The sequence below is a fragment of the Fukomys damarensis genome, unplaced genomic scaffold (genome assembly GCF_012274545.1).
Source record: "Fukomys damarensis isolate Sample0158 unplaced genomic scaffold, DMR_v1.0_HiC HiC_scaffold_5, whole genome shotgun sequence".
In the NCBI taxonomy this organism is placed as follows: Eukaryota; Metazoa; Chordata; class Mammalia; order Rodentia; family Bathyergidae; genus Fukomys; species Fukomys damarensis.
Window position 1 is genome coordinate 62,644,000 of NW_022900917.1, and position 15,726 is coordinate 62,659,725.

The 15,726-nt window shown below is 42.8% G+C and overlaps 1 protein-coding gene across 2 annotated transcripts in view; it reads right to left on the minus strand.

Moving 5' to 3' along the window:
• The window catches only part of Ninj2 (ninjurin 2), a 101,001-nt gene extending 86,129 nt beyond the window's left edge, over positions 1–14,872 (minus strand). For both annotated transcript variants that reach the window (XM_010630343.2, XM_033760746.1), the window contains exon 1: positions 14,674–14,872. In XM_010630343.2, the coding sequence (XP_010628645.1) occupies positions 14,674–14,706 (33 nt within the window). In that variant the 5' untranslated portion in view covers positions 14,707–14,872. The remainder of the gene's footprint in view (positions 1–14,673) is intronic.
• Between the last annotated feature and the right edge of the window lie 854 nt (positions 14,873–15,726).

The window sequence follows — 15,726 nt, forward strand, 5'->3', positions numbered from 1 at the left end:
TTTGTACCAGGGATCAAATTCGGGACCTTGCGCTTGCTAGGTAGGCAGCGGAACCACTGAGCTAAATCCCTGGGCCTTCAATTCAATTCTCTTTCATCTGTTTTCTTTACACTATATGAGTAATACCCTGTTTTGTTCTACATTTCCTTTTATCTGGGTCAATTTCCAAAAACAATCTGAATAAAAATTGATCAGAGGAAACAGGAGAGATAAACCATTACAGATAAAGTTGATGTCTCAAGACAACAATAAATAAAAGACTATTTAACCTAGGATATTTGTATTATGCAATATGTGTGAAAAAAGTATAATTCTCAGTTTTCAAAATTCAGAAGTTCAAACGACATGAAGCATACACAAGAATTGGAGGTGACAGGCTCACAGGGAGACTTGAAACAAACCCCATGGCAGAGATGCTTGGGTTTCAGCTTCTTCCTGGGCTCACTGGTATTTGCTAGCTGCAGAAGAGATCTGTATAATATATAAGCATGAAGAAAGATCTGGCAGCTGAGCACATTTTATGAGGTTTCTTAAGATGATGGGCAAAAACAAAACAAAACAAACAAGGACTAAAACAGAAGGAAATGGGAAGAAAACTAACCCTATGTAAGTCAAGATAGAGAGGTCTCAGATGTTGAAACTGACTCAGCCTCCTGAGAGTTGGGATTATAGGCATGTACCACCCTGCCTGGCTCCAATTTGTTTTCTGGACCTCCTATTTGAAAATACTTCCAAAGTCAGGCTCTGTTTGACTACTTGGGTGGCTGAGGCTGGAGGATCTCAAGTTTAAGGCCAGCCTGGGCACCTTAGTGAGAATCTGTATCAAAATAAAATAAATAACTGAAAGTAAGAAAGAAAAGGATAAGCATTCTGGAGAAGATTTCTGGTTCCTCATTCTGCATGTACAGAGCTTGCTGAAACAAGTTAAGGCCAAAGAGACTAAAAAAAAAAGTTAACAATTGTTAGGAAAAAGGAAAAGAGGAACAGAGGTACAAGCTCAACAGGACAAATTTACTGCAGAACAAACCTGAGAGGAACCACTCTGGCACTAGGGATCAGGCCAGCAGCTCTCATACAGGCTATGGGGTCTTCTGTAGGGTCACCTGCAGGGGGGTTCAGTGAGAAAGGCTGTGGCTCCCTGCCAAGAACAAGGCTTGAGGGAGCACAAGCGTGATGGGTGCCCAAGGTCCAGCTTGGGAAAGCACAGGCAGCAGTGGCTGCTCAGTAGCAGGGCTGACCATGTTGAGTCCCCAGGTGCAGCTGAGCTGGGAGGGGCCGTCTAGAGGGCTCTCTGATCAGGAGGGCGGTGGTCAGATTCCTACAACAATTCTATTTGGCTGTGAAAGTGAGGTGAGAACACAGAACAAAGCAAAGACCCCAAGACTTAAGACAGACCCACAAATACAGGAGTTATAGCTCACAGGGCAGATTGACAGGTGCCATTCTGCAGTAGCCAGTGCCAGCTCAGAAGACAGAGCTGTCATGGATGAACTGCTAGAGTCCCAGAGGGGATGAGTGTGAGAGTTAAAATCCCAGGGGACCCAGTCATGGGGAGGAAGTCAAGGGAAATTCTTCACCACGTTCTACAGTGAATATTGGAGGGAAATCTCCTCATGCTTCTACCAGGAGGAGGGGAAGAAAAACCATGTTGAAATATGCTGGAGCATTCTGTTCTCAACAAGGCCTGCCCTCAGGAGAAATTGTTTAGAACATAACCTGCTGAGGTTTTCTCAGAGCCTGATTGACCTGGGGGAAGGAAAATACCCAACTCCAGCACTTCTTCCCACCCTGTGGCCCCAGGGCTGAGAAGCAGCTGAATGTCACAGCACAGGCGCAGGCTCACTGAAGACTGAGGTCCAATCCTAGGACAGCAGAAAGCTCCTCCATCCTCAGAGCTCATCACTGTGGCCTGAAGGCCACTCTACAGCAGTTCTTTTTGCCTGACATCATGTCTGGCTATCAAAATAATTTACAAGGCATACTGAAAGGCAGATGAACACAATTTGAAGACAGACCAAGCATCAGAACGAGACATGGCAGAGATGTTGGATTATGAGACTAGGAATTTCAAACAACTCTGATTCATATGTTAAAGGCAGTAATGGACGAAGTAAACAGCATGCAAAAGCAGATGGGTAATGTAAACAGAGAGCTGGGTAATGTAAGCAGAGAGGCGGAAATCCTAAGGGAAAAAAATGCTAGGGATCAAAAATATGGTAACAGAGGGCCAGGATTTAGCTCAGTGGTTCCACTGCCTGTCTCCCAGGCACAAGGTCCAGAGTTCACCCCTGGTACCACAGAAACAAATGGGGCTGGGGATTTAGCCCAGTGGTTCCACTGCCTGCCTCATAAGCACAAGGACCTGAGTTCAATCCCCGCTACCAAACAAAACAAAACAACAAAAAACAACTACAACCAAACAAACAAATAACGACACAGTAACAGAAATGTAGAATGCCTCCCAGCAGCTTGTTAGTAGATGACAGGGGTGAGGAAACAGCCTCTGAGCTGGAGGATACATCAACAAAAGCCTCCTAAACTGAGAACCAAAGGGAACAAAAAGTGAGAACAACAGGACATTCATGGGCTGTGGGACAACAGTTACAGGTGTCACTGTGTAACAGGAATAGCTGAGAGAGGAAATTTCACAAATTAATGTCAGACGCAAAATGATAGATCCAGAAAATTCAGAACACCAAGCAGGATAAAAGGGGTGGGGAAAAACCTACAGAAAAAAAAAAAAATCAAAGGTAAAGAAAAGTCCTGAAAGAAGCCAGAGGGAAAAAGATCTTACCTGTTCAGAAACAAAGATAAGAATTACATTTGACTTCTCACAAATGTACAAGGAAGATGACGGTGGACTAAAATATTTTAAATGTTTAGGAAAAAAATCTGATCAATCTAGGATTTTGTATGTTGCAAAATTATATTTCAGAAGTGAAGGAGGGGATTTGGGGTGTAGTTCATTGGTAAAGCACCTGCCAAGTATGTGCTTGGCCTTGGGTTTGATCCCCAGCACTGGAGTGGGGAGTGGAGAGGAAAAATATGCTTTCTTGGACAAACAAAATGGAGATAATTTATTGCCAGTAGACCTATCTTACAAGAAATGTTAAATGTTCTATTTTGGGTTTTTTTTTTTTTTTTTTTTTTTTTTTTTATGAGACAGGGTCTCACTATGTAATTGAGACTGACCTGGAATTCACTGTGTAGTGCAGGCTGGTCTCTAACTCACAGTGATCCTCCTGCCTCAGCCTCCCGAGTGCTAGAGTTACAGGTGTGCGCCACCATGCTTGGCCAAATGTTCTTTTGAAGAAGGAAAATTAGTAAAAGTCAGAAGCTCAGAAAGAAGGGGTTAGAGATGTAGCTCAGTGATAGAGAACTTGCTTAGCATGCATGAGTCCCTGGGTTCTTTTCCCAGCCCTATCTAAGGAGGAAAAAAAAAAAAGTAAGAATATCAAAGAAGAAATAAATGTAGATAAAATGAAATTTTTTATTATTAATTTCTCATTTTAAACTGACAGATGAGCTGGGCGTGGTGTCGCACACCTGTAATCCCAGCACTCAGGAGGCAGAGGCAGGAGTATTGTCAGGAGGGAGTTCGAGGCCAGCCTGAGCTACATAATGACTCCAGGGTCAGCCTGAACTACAAAGTGAGACCCTGTCTCCAAATAAATAAATAAATAAATAAACTAACGAACAGATGAAAAATTGTACAGGGGCCAGGGATGTAGCTCAGCAGCACAGTACCTGCCTGGCAAGCGAGAGGCAAAGCGGGTGGGAATGGGGGTGTATAAACTTAGAGAATATACAATACAAACTTTTGTTTCTTACTTTAATTGTTCTAACAATAACAATTTGTTGAAAACAATAATAGCAACAGTGCATTTGATTACATACGCATCTCTCTCTCTCTCTGTATATATGTTCATTTGCCGTGAGAGGAATGGCAACAATGAGGCCAGAAATGAGAGGGGGGAATTAGGATTATTTTGTTATTATAGGTACTCATAGACCCTTGAACTGGTATAGTGTTATTTGAAAATGTACTTATAAATTATGTATTATAAATGTTTATTGCAGATGTTAGGGCAATTATTGGAAAAAAAACCCCGATATGCTGAGAAAGGAGAGAAAATGGAATCATTAAGAATGCAAACTGGGTACAGTGGCAAAGGCCTGCAATCCCAGCACTCTGGAGGCTGAGGCAGGAGGAGTGCCACAGTTCAAGGCCAGCCAGGACACATAGTGAGTTCAAGGCCAGCCTGTAGTATATAGTGAAACCCTGTCTCAAAACGAACAAACAAAAATGCTTAATTAAAACCACAAAAAAGCAGGAAAAGAGTGAAAAATAAAAATAAGAACAAAAAATAAGTAAGAAAGAGAAAAGAGTAATAAATATGGTAGATATTAATCCAACTATATTAAAAAATCACTTTGAATGTTAATGGTGCAAATCCTTCAGTGCAAAGACAGATTATCAGTGTGGATCCCCAAACAGGACTCAACTACATGTTAGTTATCTACAAGAAATTCACTCTGAATATAAAGATACATATACAGTAAAAGTAAATGGATGGAGAAAAATAGACCATGCTGAAACTGATGAGAAGAAAGCAAGAGTAGCTTTAATTTCAACAGAACGAACTCCAAGGTAAGGAAAGTTATCAGGGGTAAAGAAGGGCATTACATGTGGGCGTGGCACATGCCACAGAGGATCACTGCCAAATTCAAGGCTAGCCCCGGGCACATGGTGAGTTCAAGACCAACCTGAACTATATATCAACATCGTGTCTCAAACAAACAAACAAGAAGATAAATAAGGGCGTTACAGAACAACAAAGAGGTCAGTAGTCCAAGAAGACAGAACAATCCTTAATGAATAGGTAGGCATCTAACAAGAGAGCATCAAACTATGTAAGGCAAAGACTTATAGAAAAGCAAGGGGAAAACAAAACAAAAGCAAGGTGAAATAGATGAATTTACTTTTATAGGGACTGCAACACTGCTTTCTCAGAAATGGACACATCCAGCAGGCAGAAAATCAGTTAAGACAGAATGGACCTCAACAGCTCCATTAATCAACTGCATGCGACTACTGTGTACATACCATTTCACCCAACGGCAGCAGAAAACAGGTTCTTTTTAAGCTTACCTGGAACATTTACCAGTGTAAATCAAATTCTGGGCCAGAAAATATACCTATTAATGTGCTTTAAAAATAGAAATCATACAATGTCTATTCTTAGGTAAAGAGGAAATAAATAAGAAATATAACTGGAAAATCCACACGTAGATGGAGATTAAACAATACAGTTCTAAATAACACACGGGTATGTGATACTGGGAATAAGGATGTGTGAAACCTGGCTCAGTCCACTGATTGCAATCAGCATAGTTCTGAGTGTGGCTGAATGGATTTACTGAAGACAGAAGACCCATCGGAGTGTGGGTGGCACCAACCAATAGGCTTGTAGCCTGGATGGAATAGAAAGAGAAAGGGAAGCTTGTTGCTTGCTACTTCCTGCCAGCCACACCACAAACTGTTTCTCCTTTACCATGCCTCTCTGCCATGCTGCCTTGCCTTGGAATCAGCTGACTGCGGACTGAAACCTTAACAAACTGTGGGCTAAAATAATCTTTTCCTCCTTTAACTTGTGGGTGTCAGATACTGTATCTCAAGAAAGTAACTTGTCTATAAGAAAGTAACTAGGACAGATTTTGGTACCGGCAAAGTGGAATCATTGCTGTTACACTATCTGACCATAGGGTTCAGAAGCCTCTGGGACTGCCTTGGAGGAAGAGTTTTGAAAGGTTTGGAGATGCTGGCTGAAGAGGAGGCTCTGGAGTGCTATAAACCGAACTTGATGGGAGATTCTGGTCAGAGGTGGGAAGACCGGAATGCTGATAAAAATGCAGCCAGTAGAGACCAGGGTCAGGAGGTTTCAGTCAAAAAACAAGCACTGCATTAGCTGTTGACTCCAGACTGCATGTGTTATGCTTTGGCAGAAAATCTGTCTACATTTTGCTCTTGTCCAAGAGACTGAGAGTAAGTGTGTTTGACAATCTGGTGGAAAAAATTCCAAGGCAGTCTAATGTTGATGTGGTGGCATGGCTACTGTTGGAGGCTTTTAGCCAGATCTATATTGAGAACCAAGAGCAAAGGGCCCAGCAGAATGATTTAAAAGGTTTTGAGTTTGGCCAGAAAGAAAGCTCCAGTAAGCATGCAGTTTGGGAAGATGAAACAAAGGAGATACTGGTTGCTGAAAAGATTAGCAAAAAAAAAAAAAGTCAAGTATTTCAGAAGAGGATATACTGAGGGTATCACAAGAACTAGCAGGACTCCACCCTGTGCAGGCTCAAAATTGCAAAGGTAAGTGGCCAGGGATGTGGCTGAGTGATACCACACCTGCCTGGCAAGCACAAGGTCCTAAATTAAGTCCCTGGTACTGGGGGAAAATAATTGTAAAGGTGAAAGACTTTGGGTTTGTGAAGAGAACCCCAGAATACCTTGTTTCAGAATGGCAGGGGCCTAGACTTTAAAGGTTTATAGGAACAGGCAAAAGGCACAAATCCAGAATAGCCAGGGTACTATTGAAGGAGAAGAACAATGTTGGAGACTGACACCACCCAACTTCAGAATTTACTATAAAGCTACAATAATCAAGACAGTGTGATGTTGGTGACCAAATAGACAGATAAGTCAGTGGAGCAGACTAGAAATTCCAGAAATAGAATATAAATACAGTCAACTGATGTTTGACAAAGGAACAATAACATAGTCTTGTCTTGTCTTTTTTCTTTTCTTTATACCAGGCATTGAACTCAGGTCCTTGCGCTTGCAAGGCAGGCCACCAAACTGCTAAGCTAAATCCCCAGCCCCTAAAAACATAGTCTTTTCAACAATTAATGCTAGAACAATTGGGTATCCATATGCAAAAAAAAATTGACTACAAAGACCTTACATCCTTACAAAAATTAACTCAAAATTGATCATAGGCCTACATGTAAAATGTAAAACTATTAGACTCCTATAAGACAACAGGATAAAACCTAGATGATCTTGGGTGCACGGTGACTTTCTTTTTTGTACCAAGGATTGAATTCAGGACCTTGTACTTGTGAGACTGGTGCAGCACCACTGAGCTAAATCCCAGCCCACCATGATGACTTTTAAAATACAAAGTTACATTCCGTGAAAGATATAATTGGTAAGTGGATTCATGGAAATTTAAAACTTTCATTCTGTGAAAGAGAATGGCAAAGAGAATGAGTAGACAAGGTACAGACTGGGATAAAATGTTTGCAAAAGACATATCTGATCAAGGACTGTTGGGAGAAATATGAAAAGAACACTTGAAACCATCCAAAAAGAAAACAAATAATTAAACTGAATAATTCTACACCTGAAGAAACACCACACCAAAGATGACATGAAGATAGTGTTATAGTTTCGGTCTTGAATATCCCTCAAAGGCCTGTATGCTAAACATTTGGTGCCCAGCTGGGCTTGATGACACATGCCTATAATCCCAGCATTTAGGAGGCTGAGGCAGGAAGATCACAGAGAGCTCAAGGCCAGACTGGGCTACAGAGCAAGACCCTGTCTCAAAAAGAAAGAAAGAAAGAAAGAAAAAAAAATTGGTGCCCAGAGTTGTGCTGCTAGGAAGAATGGAACCTTTAAGAAGCAGAGCATAGTGGGAGGCTTTTAGGTTATTGGAAATTTTCCTTGAAGGTGATGTGGGATCCCAACCTCTTCTTTGTTCTTTTTTGCTTTAAGTAAAGTGGTTTTGCTTTGCTATATGCCCCCTGCCATTGCCATTTGGCACTCCCATCAGGAGCTGGAAAGCAATAGGCCCATCCAGTCATGGACTGGGCCTTCTAAAACCATGAGCCAAAATAACCTTTTTGAACTAGTAATGGTAGTGCACATCTACAATCCTAGCACTTGGGAGGCCGAGGCAGGAAAATTGCCACAAGTTCGAAGCCAACCTGAACTACAGAGTGTGATCTTATCTTGAAAAAAAACCAAAACCAAACCTCAACAATAACCTTTTTTTTCTTTATCAGTTAATTATCCCAACTATTTTGTTGTAGTGCAGAAAGCTGACTAACATAGATGGCAAATAAGCATATGAAAAGGTGCTCCGCATCACCTGTCAGAGAAATACAAAGTGTGTGTGTGTTCCTGGGAAAGTATTCAGGGAATGCTAAGCTATATCTCTTGCCCTTTTTATTTTATTTTTCTTTTGTTTCAGTTTTTTTGTTTAGTTGGTTTTGCTGTTTTTTCGTTGTTGTTGTTTTTGAGATGGGGTTTTGTTGTGTAGTTCAGACTGCCTTGGATCTATGTAGCCCAGGATGGTCTTGAACTCACAACGATCCTCTCATCTCAGCCTCCTGAGTGCTGGGGTTACAGGTGTGCACCACCACACCCTGCTTAGCTTGGTTTTTGGAGACAAGGACTCACTATGTAGTTCAGGTTGGTCTTGAGCTCTTGTCAGTCCTCTGGCTTCAGCCTCCCAAGTGCTATGATGTACCACCATGCCAAGTTTATTTCTTTAGTTTGAGACTGGGTCTTGCTAAGTTGGCCAGGCTGAACTGGAACTTGCAATCCTCCTGCCTCTGCCACCTGAGTAGCTGAGGTTATAGGCATGTGCCACTTTGCTCAGTTAAGAAAATGCAAATTAAAACAGTGAGCTATTATTATACTCCTCATAGAATGGCCAGAATCCATGACACTGATGATACCAAATGCTGGTGAAGATGTGAAGCAATGGGAACTCCCATTCACTGCTGATGGGAATTCAAAATGGTCTAACCACTTTGGAAGACAGTTTGGCACTTTCTTTTAACACTCACTTTGCTCTTACCAATAAGCTAGAAGTTATGCTCATTGATCTTTCCCCATCAAATGAGCTGAAAATTTATGTCTAGGAGTTTATTTCCCCAAAGAAGCCTGACATGCCTACAAGACAATCTGCATGCACATAGATATTTGCAAAACTTTTTTACATGATGCTAAGATTTGAAGAAAACCAAGATATCTTATAGTAGGTGAATGGATAAATCAACTGGCAAATCAAGACAATGGGATATTCTTCAGTGCTGAACAGAAATAAGCATCAGGCATTGAAAAGACATGGAGGACTCTAAAATTACAAAGTGAAAGAGATCAACATGCTAAGCCTACATATGATTCCAACTATCTGACAGCCTGTAAAAGCAAAACAATGAAGATAGTATGAACATTGGTGGCTGCCAGGGGTTGGGAGGCAAAGGGAGGATGAACAGGCCTCTGTATGGTACTATAATGATGGACACATGTTATTATGCCTCCGTTCCAGGGCACAGAATGCCCGGCACCAAAAGTGAACTTTGATGTAGATGATAGACTCTGAGCGATGGTGTGTTGACGTAGACTCATCAATGGTTAAGAAAGAAAAAGTTCCACTCTCCTGGGGGAAGCTGATTGTTATGGTTCATATCTGGTGTCCCCTCAAAGCCTCCTGTGCTCATAGGTGGGGTTTTGGGGGGTGACTGGATCATGGGGGTTCGATCCTCATCAGTGGACTGATCCACTGAGTGAACTAATCCACTGATGAGCTTCTGGCTAACTGTGACATTGGGAAGGGAAGCCTGGGTGGAGGTGGGCCAGTGGGGGTTGGCCTGGTGGGGTTTATCTCCCTCTCTCCTTGACCACACTCTGCTGCCCTCTGCCACGTCATAAGCAAGCATCCTCTGCCATACCCCTGTGCCACCCCTGCTTTGGAGCCAGCTAACTATGGACTGTAACTTCTACAAACTGTGAGCCAAAATAAAGATTTCCTCCTTTGACATGTGGGGGTTGGGTATATTGTCCCAGTGGAGAGAAAGTGACTAAGATATGGGTAATGAGGAGTCTATGCATGTGTGAAGGCAAAGATTATATAGAAAGTCTCTGTGCTTTCTTCCCAATTTTGTTTTGAACCTCATTTGTTTTGTATATATATTCTGGGAGGCTGGGACAGGAGGATCGAAAGTTCAAGTCCAACCTGGGCAATGTAGCAACTTAGGGAGACCTTGTCTCAAAATAAAAATTAAAATTAAAAAGGGCTACCAAGACCTGTCAAGTAAAGATACAAGATCCCAATAATGAATGTAACTGTACTGTATACCTAAAATGTACCAATAAACTCAATGTAAAAAAAATTAAGAGGGCTGGGATATAGCACAGTGTGGAAATTCAATTCCCATTATCACAAAAATGGGGGCTGGGACGTGTAGCTCAGTGGTAGAACGCACACATGGAATGCACCAGGATCTGGGTTCCATCCTCCGTACACATGCGTGCACACACACACACAAGCACAAAGAAGAAGATACAATATGTGCGTGTTTACAAACAAGAAACAACAAAAATACTTATCTCTAGTCCCTCTATTCACCGGTCAGCCTCTCCTTCCCTCCCATCCATGCTGTCTGGCTGCCCCTTCTCCTGCCCACGGTGAAGCTGCATCCATACAGAGGCGTCTTGGCTCCCCTCCTTGCACATCTCCTTCCACACCCAGCACAGGTAGAAGGAGAGCTGCAGTGTGAGTCTTTGAGTAGGAGTCAGGCTGGGAGCTTGAACTCCAGTCTCAGGGATGGGATGCAACCTTGGTTTGAAGGGGATGAAAGGAATTGTCCTCAATTTTTCACACAGCCAGACTCAGGAAGGTGGAGAAAGATGGAGAAGTAGTTAACTCCAGAGCAGGGGAGAAGAGCAGCCTGATCTCCCCAGAGTGGCTTCCTCCCAGGGCAGAAGCTTGGCATTTAGCTGGTGGATGCAGTCATGTGTCACTCTCTCTACTACTGCTGACCATGCCAGTCTTGCACATTTGGACCTGCAGAAATACCTGCGGTGTTGATTTCTCACGCTCACACTAACATTTTTAGATTGGAGTGTCCCCAACAAAATCATGTGCCACCTGCATTATTTCATTGTCTGAGTGAAAAGAAAGTGAAGATATACACAGACATAACCCTCGAGACCTGTATCAGCTAAGCTGCTCTCACTTTGAACAGTTAACTTGATGGTTAGTGTATTCATGGTGTGCCCAAGTCTATCATGAGGACAGCCCAGGAGTGTTAAATCACATTATTTACTTACTTTGGCATCATTCCAAGCAACAAACTTCTCAAAATCACAGGTTTGATGGATTATATTTTTGTAATACACATCAAAACTGCAAAGATAGCCATCATAATGAAAAGTTGTCAGCCACTGGTATAGTACCGTCACTACCTAACCACTGGTGGTAATTGTAAGTTTTGGAGAAACAGTGCTTTCACCAAATAGCTTTTGTAGCAAGGTCTGGTGGTGTACATCTGTAACCCTCATTAATCAGGAGGCTGAGGCAGGAGGATCACAAGTTCAAGGCCAGCCTGGGCAACTTAGCCAGATATCGTGTCAAAATAAAATATAAAGGGGCCGGGGATTTAGTTCAGTAGTTCAGTGACCTGCCTTGCAAGCACAAGGACCTGAGTTCAAACCCCAGTACAAAAAAAAAAAAAATTTATGAAGCTGAAAGATAAATTTGAGGAAATCTTAGCAAAACTAGAACAAGGCTGGAAGTGGTGGCCCACACTTGTAATCCCAGCACTCAGGAGGCCGAGACAGGAACATTGCCACAAGTTTGAGGCCAGCTTGGACTATATAGTGAGACCCTGTCCCAAACACACACACCCCAAACAAACACACACACACACACACACACACACTAGTAGTTGTGCATATTTCTCCCACTGAATTGTAAGATTTTTAAAGGGTCATGTTTTATTTCACTGCTTAGTACTGTGTTGAAACTCAGTAATGATTTGTTTTTTCCTTGGTTTGGTGGTTTATTTTGGGGATGGGGTAGTGATTAGTAGGAGTTACTTATATGCTTAACAGAAATGATACCTCCAGGATCGGTACCATAAAGGGAAAGCAATATTTATATGGTAAAGAAGGTTGCCTTGGTCTCCATTTCATGCCCTCATTATTTGGACTTGAGCTCCCAAGTGTTTTTCCTTAACAGGATGAAAGAGAGTAAATCACTCATATACTTTATCTTTGTCCTTCCTGGGATGAACAATACATGTGTAAGTTAAGACACATAACAAAAATACACACCTAGTATTCAAGGAATGAAATGTATGGTCACTGGTCAGGAAATACTAGTTGCATGGCTGGCTAAAACAGCTTAGCTACCAGCGATTTACCACCTGCAAAACCATCAAAGAGAAATGGAGGAAGAGCCAATATTTATTCACCCTAGGGCAGCAGTGCCAAACCTATGACACGTGTGCCACAGCGGGCTGTCTGTATCACTGATGGCTCTGACAGGTTCACCATCACTGTCCTATGGCATTTATGTCTTTCCCCAGGATTCATTTGTCAGCTGCCACATGAGAGAGTAAAACCGTGTCTCCAGGAGGCAGACACCACTGTTTTTAACCAAAGTTTGCCTTTCTCTTGGAAGACTGAAGTTAGTTTGCAAAGAGGATTTAAGTCCCAGTTTTATCCAGAAAGCTGGACTGGAATTGTAGTAAATAATGGATAACCTTCTGACCAACCAAATTAATGAATAACCAAAGGAAAGTGTGAGTAAGATACCAGAATAAACTAATATATTAAGGGAGAGAGAATATCTCTAATATAGAAAAGAAAGCTATACTATCTTTGTTGTTGTTGTCCTGAGACAGAGGGTTACTATGTAGACCAAACTTTGATCCTCCTGCCTCAGCCTCCTGAATGGTAGAATTATAGGTGTGCATCGCCATGCCAGCTTACACTAACTGCTGCTAGACATACAGACATCTATCAAGCCTGGCCAGTTATTTCTTTCTTCTTCATCTCACCCACCTCTTTCCTTTACAAGTTCTTAGTATGACTCGACTCAGGACTGTTTAACCCATTAGCACATATATTTTTTTTCTTTTTCTTTTTTGTTTGATTTTTGAGACAGAGACTCACTATATAGTTTGGGCTGGCCTTAAACTCACTGTGTAGCTCAGGCTAGCCCTGAACTTGTGAAAATCCTGTCTCAGTACTGGGATTACAGGCATGTGTCACCACATCTGGCCAGAAACATGTTCTTTTGACACTGAGCATGAGAAATATTGCTTCCTCAGCTACTAAGGATCAAATGGAGGCAAGAACTTGGTGAAGTAAAAAGAACATGAACCTTAGAAGACCTGGACTAGGCCTTGGTCGAGTGACCTATGCCTGTTACTTGTCCCCTCTAACTCATGTTCCCTTAACTTATTTCTGTAACAAATATTCTCCAGGCACTTACTAAGTACCAAAGTGTTGCTCAGTGCACAGAGGACCTAGCAATGAATAATACAGACATGGTCTCCTCCAGCGGAGTACATGTTCCAGGGAGAGCAGCCTGTGAGAAATAACCTCAGGCAGCGAGCAGTTCTAGGGAAGAGTCGAGGTTTGGGACAAAGACAAGTGTGTGTAGGGGGAGCTTCTGAGACAAAGGCTGGTCAGGGAAGGTCTTGCAAGGCAATCACAGCTGAGCGGTGACCGGGAAGTCCCAGCAAGGGACAAGCCGGGAAAAGAGTGTTCCAGGAAGAGGAGCCAGAGAGGCTTGAGGTGGGACAATGATAAGCCAGAAAATGAGATGGTACGTAGTTGTGCGAGGTTGATGATTCTGATGTAACCAAAGCAATCCTGCAAGTTCCTAGTGGGGTCTCCAGTGGGAACAAGGGCAGAGGCTCTGCCAGGCTCCTACCACTCTACCCAATTCTCTCTCCCTCCCTTCCTCCCTCCCTCTCTCTCTCTCTCTCTCTCTGTCTCTCACACACACACACACACACACACACGCACAGCTCTTCTGTAATCTGAAGTATATATTGGGCTGCTGTTTAATCTTTAGTTTAAAGACCAGATTCCAGGATCAAAAGAATACTTAATCTTAAGTCTTTTCTTCTCTTTAGTTGTCTGACTCCATAATAAAGTCATCATATAATCTCAGTCATGGCTCTAGAGACTGATTCTACTCTATTTGGTTGACAGAGGGTCAAGGACTCCTGACTGCAGTGACCTGACTGCTGCCACCAGAACCTTCCATGCCCCCAAATCCATAAGGGACAGGGAGGGACACAAGACTCTGCCTCTCCCTAGCAGGCTATGCTAATGTTCTGTGCTTGCTCTCAAATGAGAGGCTTTCTGTCCTGCACAGCAAAGCTTTGTGGAGATACCTAAGGAAAGGTTCCAGTTTTTCCCAACCTGTAAAATGCCACGTAGGTCGGCAGCCCCCTTTCCAAGCCCGCTAAACTTCTATCTTTCCTTGTCTCCCGAGAACTGCCTGGCAGCTCCCACGTGGTCTCCATTGTCCTGGGGCTTGAGGAAAAGCACTGCGCAGAATGTGAAATCATTTCTGTAACACGGATCTAATCAGCCCTTTGACTGTCAAGGGGAGGCAGAGGCCAAGAGGGATTTTAAACAATCTGCTTCTCACACCATTCAAGGAAAGCAAAGAACCAGATAGGGAAAGGGAGAAAAGGGGACTAAAGAGGAGGAGTGGAGCGAATTTTGGAGACAGAGAAAGAGGAGGAAGGAAAATGGGGAGGGGAGAACATTAAGAGACTGAAATGTGAATCCTTTGTTCTTCCACGTCACCTCTGCTCTGGATTTCCCCCTCCTCTCTCCCAGGCAGAACTTACTTGACTGCTGCCGATTTCTCTTTCTGACTCCATCTTGCTGCCCTCCAGTCCCCTCTCACAGCGGTGCCAGACAGACTGCGTGGGCTTCTCGGCTCGGCTGCCTGTGGCTCTGTGCTCTCCTGGGGTGGGAGAGAGCGCACAGCTGCAGGACAGATCTGCTATTCATCCAGCCCATGTGGGATGCCCGCCTCGCCTGCTGTCCCCGGGGGCAGTGTGCACATGACACGTGTGTCAGCATGTGTGTCCACATGTGTCTGCACATGTGTGTTGCAGGACAAGGCATGTGACACACCAATAGTTTGGTTTTTGAAAGAGCGACAGCACTTTTTATGAGTGACTCCAGTGCCACTCCAGTCATCTGAGGTCACCCCGCCTGCTTTGAATGAGTAGCTTTACCACTGGGAAAGAAATCTTGCACATGGATCAAGAAAACTAGAAAACAGTTGAGGACGGCTTTCTGATTTCACATTGGTGGAGCTGAGGAGGGTCCCCAAGCATAGTCTCAAGACAGGCTGGGGATTTCTGCTATTCTTTCCTTGGTTCCTTCAATCCTTAAAAGAAAGAAAGAAAGAAAGACAGAAAGGTCATTTACCTAATAGGCTGCAAAGCACAAGCTTTATTCTACAAGTAAGTAAGCAATGTGTTTATTTTACAAATTGTTTGAAATCCTCAACTTCTCCCTTGATGGGGAGAGGAGTTTAAATTCTTCAGATCCTTTTCATCCAACTAGTTGAATTTTCTCTGCTTTTTTCTACCATATATGAGTCCCTTTTTTTTTTCCTTTTGGGAAGCATTTCTTTCTCTCGTTTATCTTAGAACCAAAAACTCTTCTGCCTTCTTCTGGAAGCTGATTTTAGACACTTGGGGGTGCAAGTGTGGGTGTGGGTGTGTTTTCCTGGGCCTGGCAGAGTGTGATCAGGGTGAAATCCCTTTCAGAGGTTAAAGAGGTGGTGGGGTGGGAACAGAGTCAAATGTACAAGAAACTTTAAAATAGTTCATTTCTTTATTGCTATTAAATATCTTTTTTTTTTTTTTTTTTTTTTTTTTCGTGGG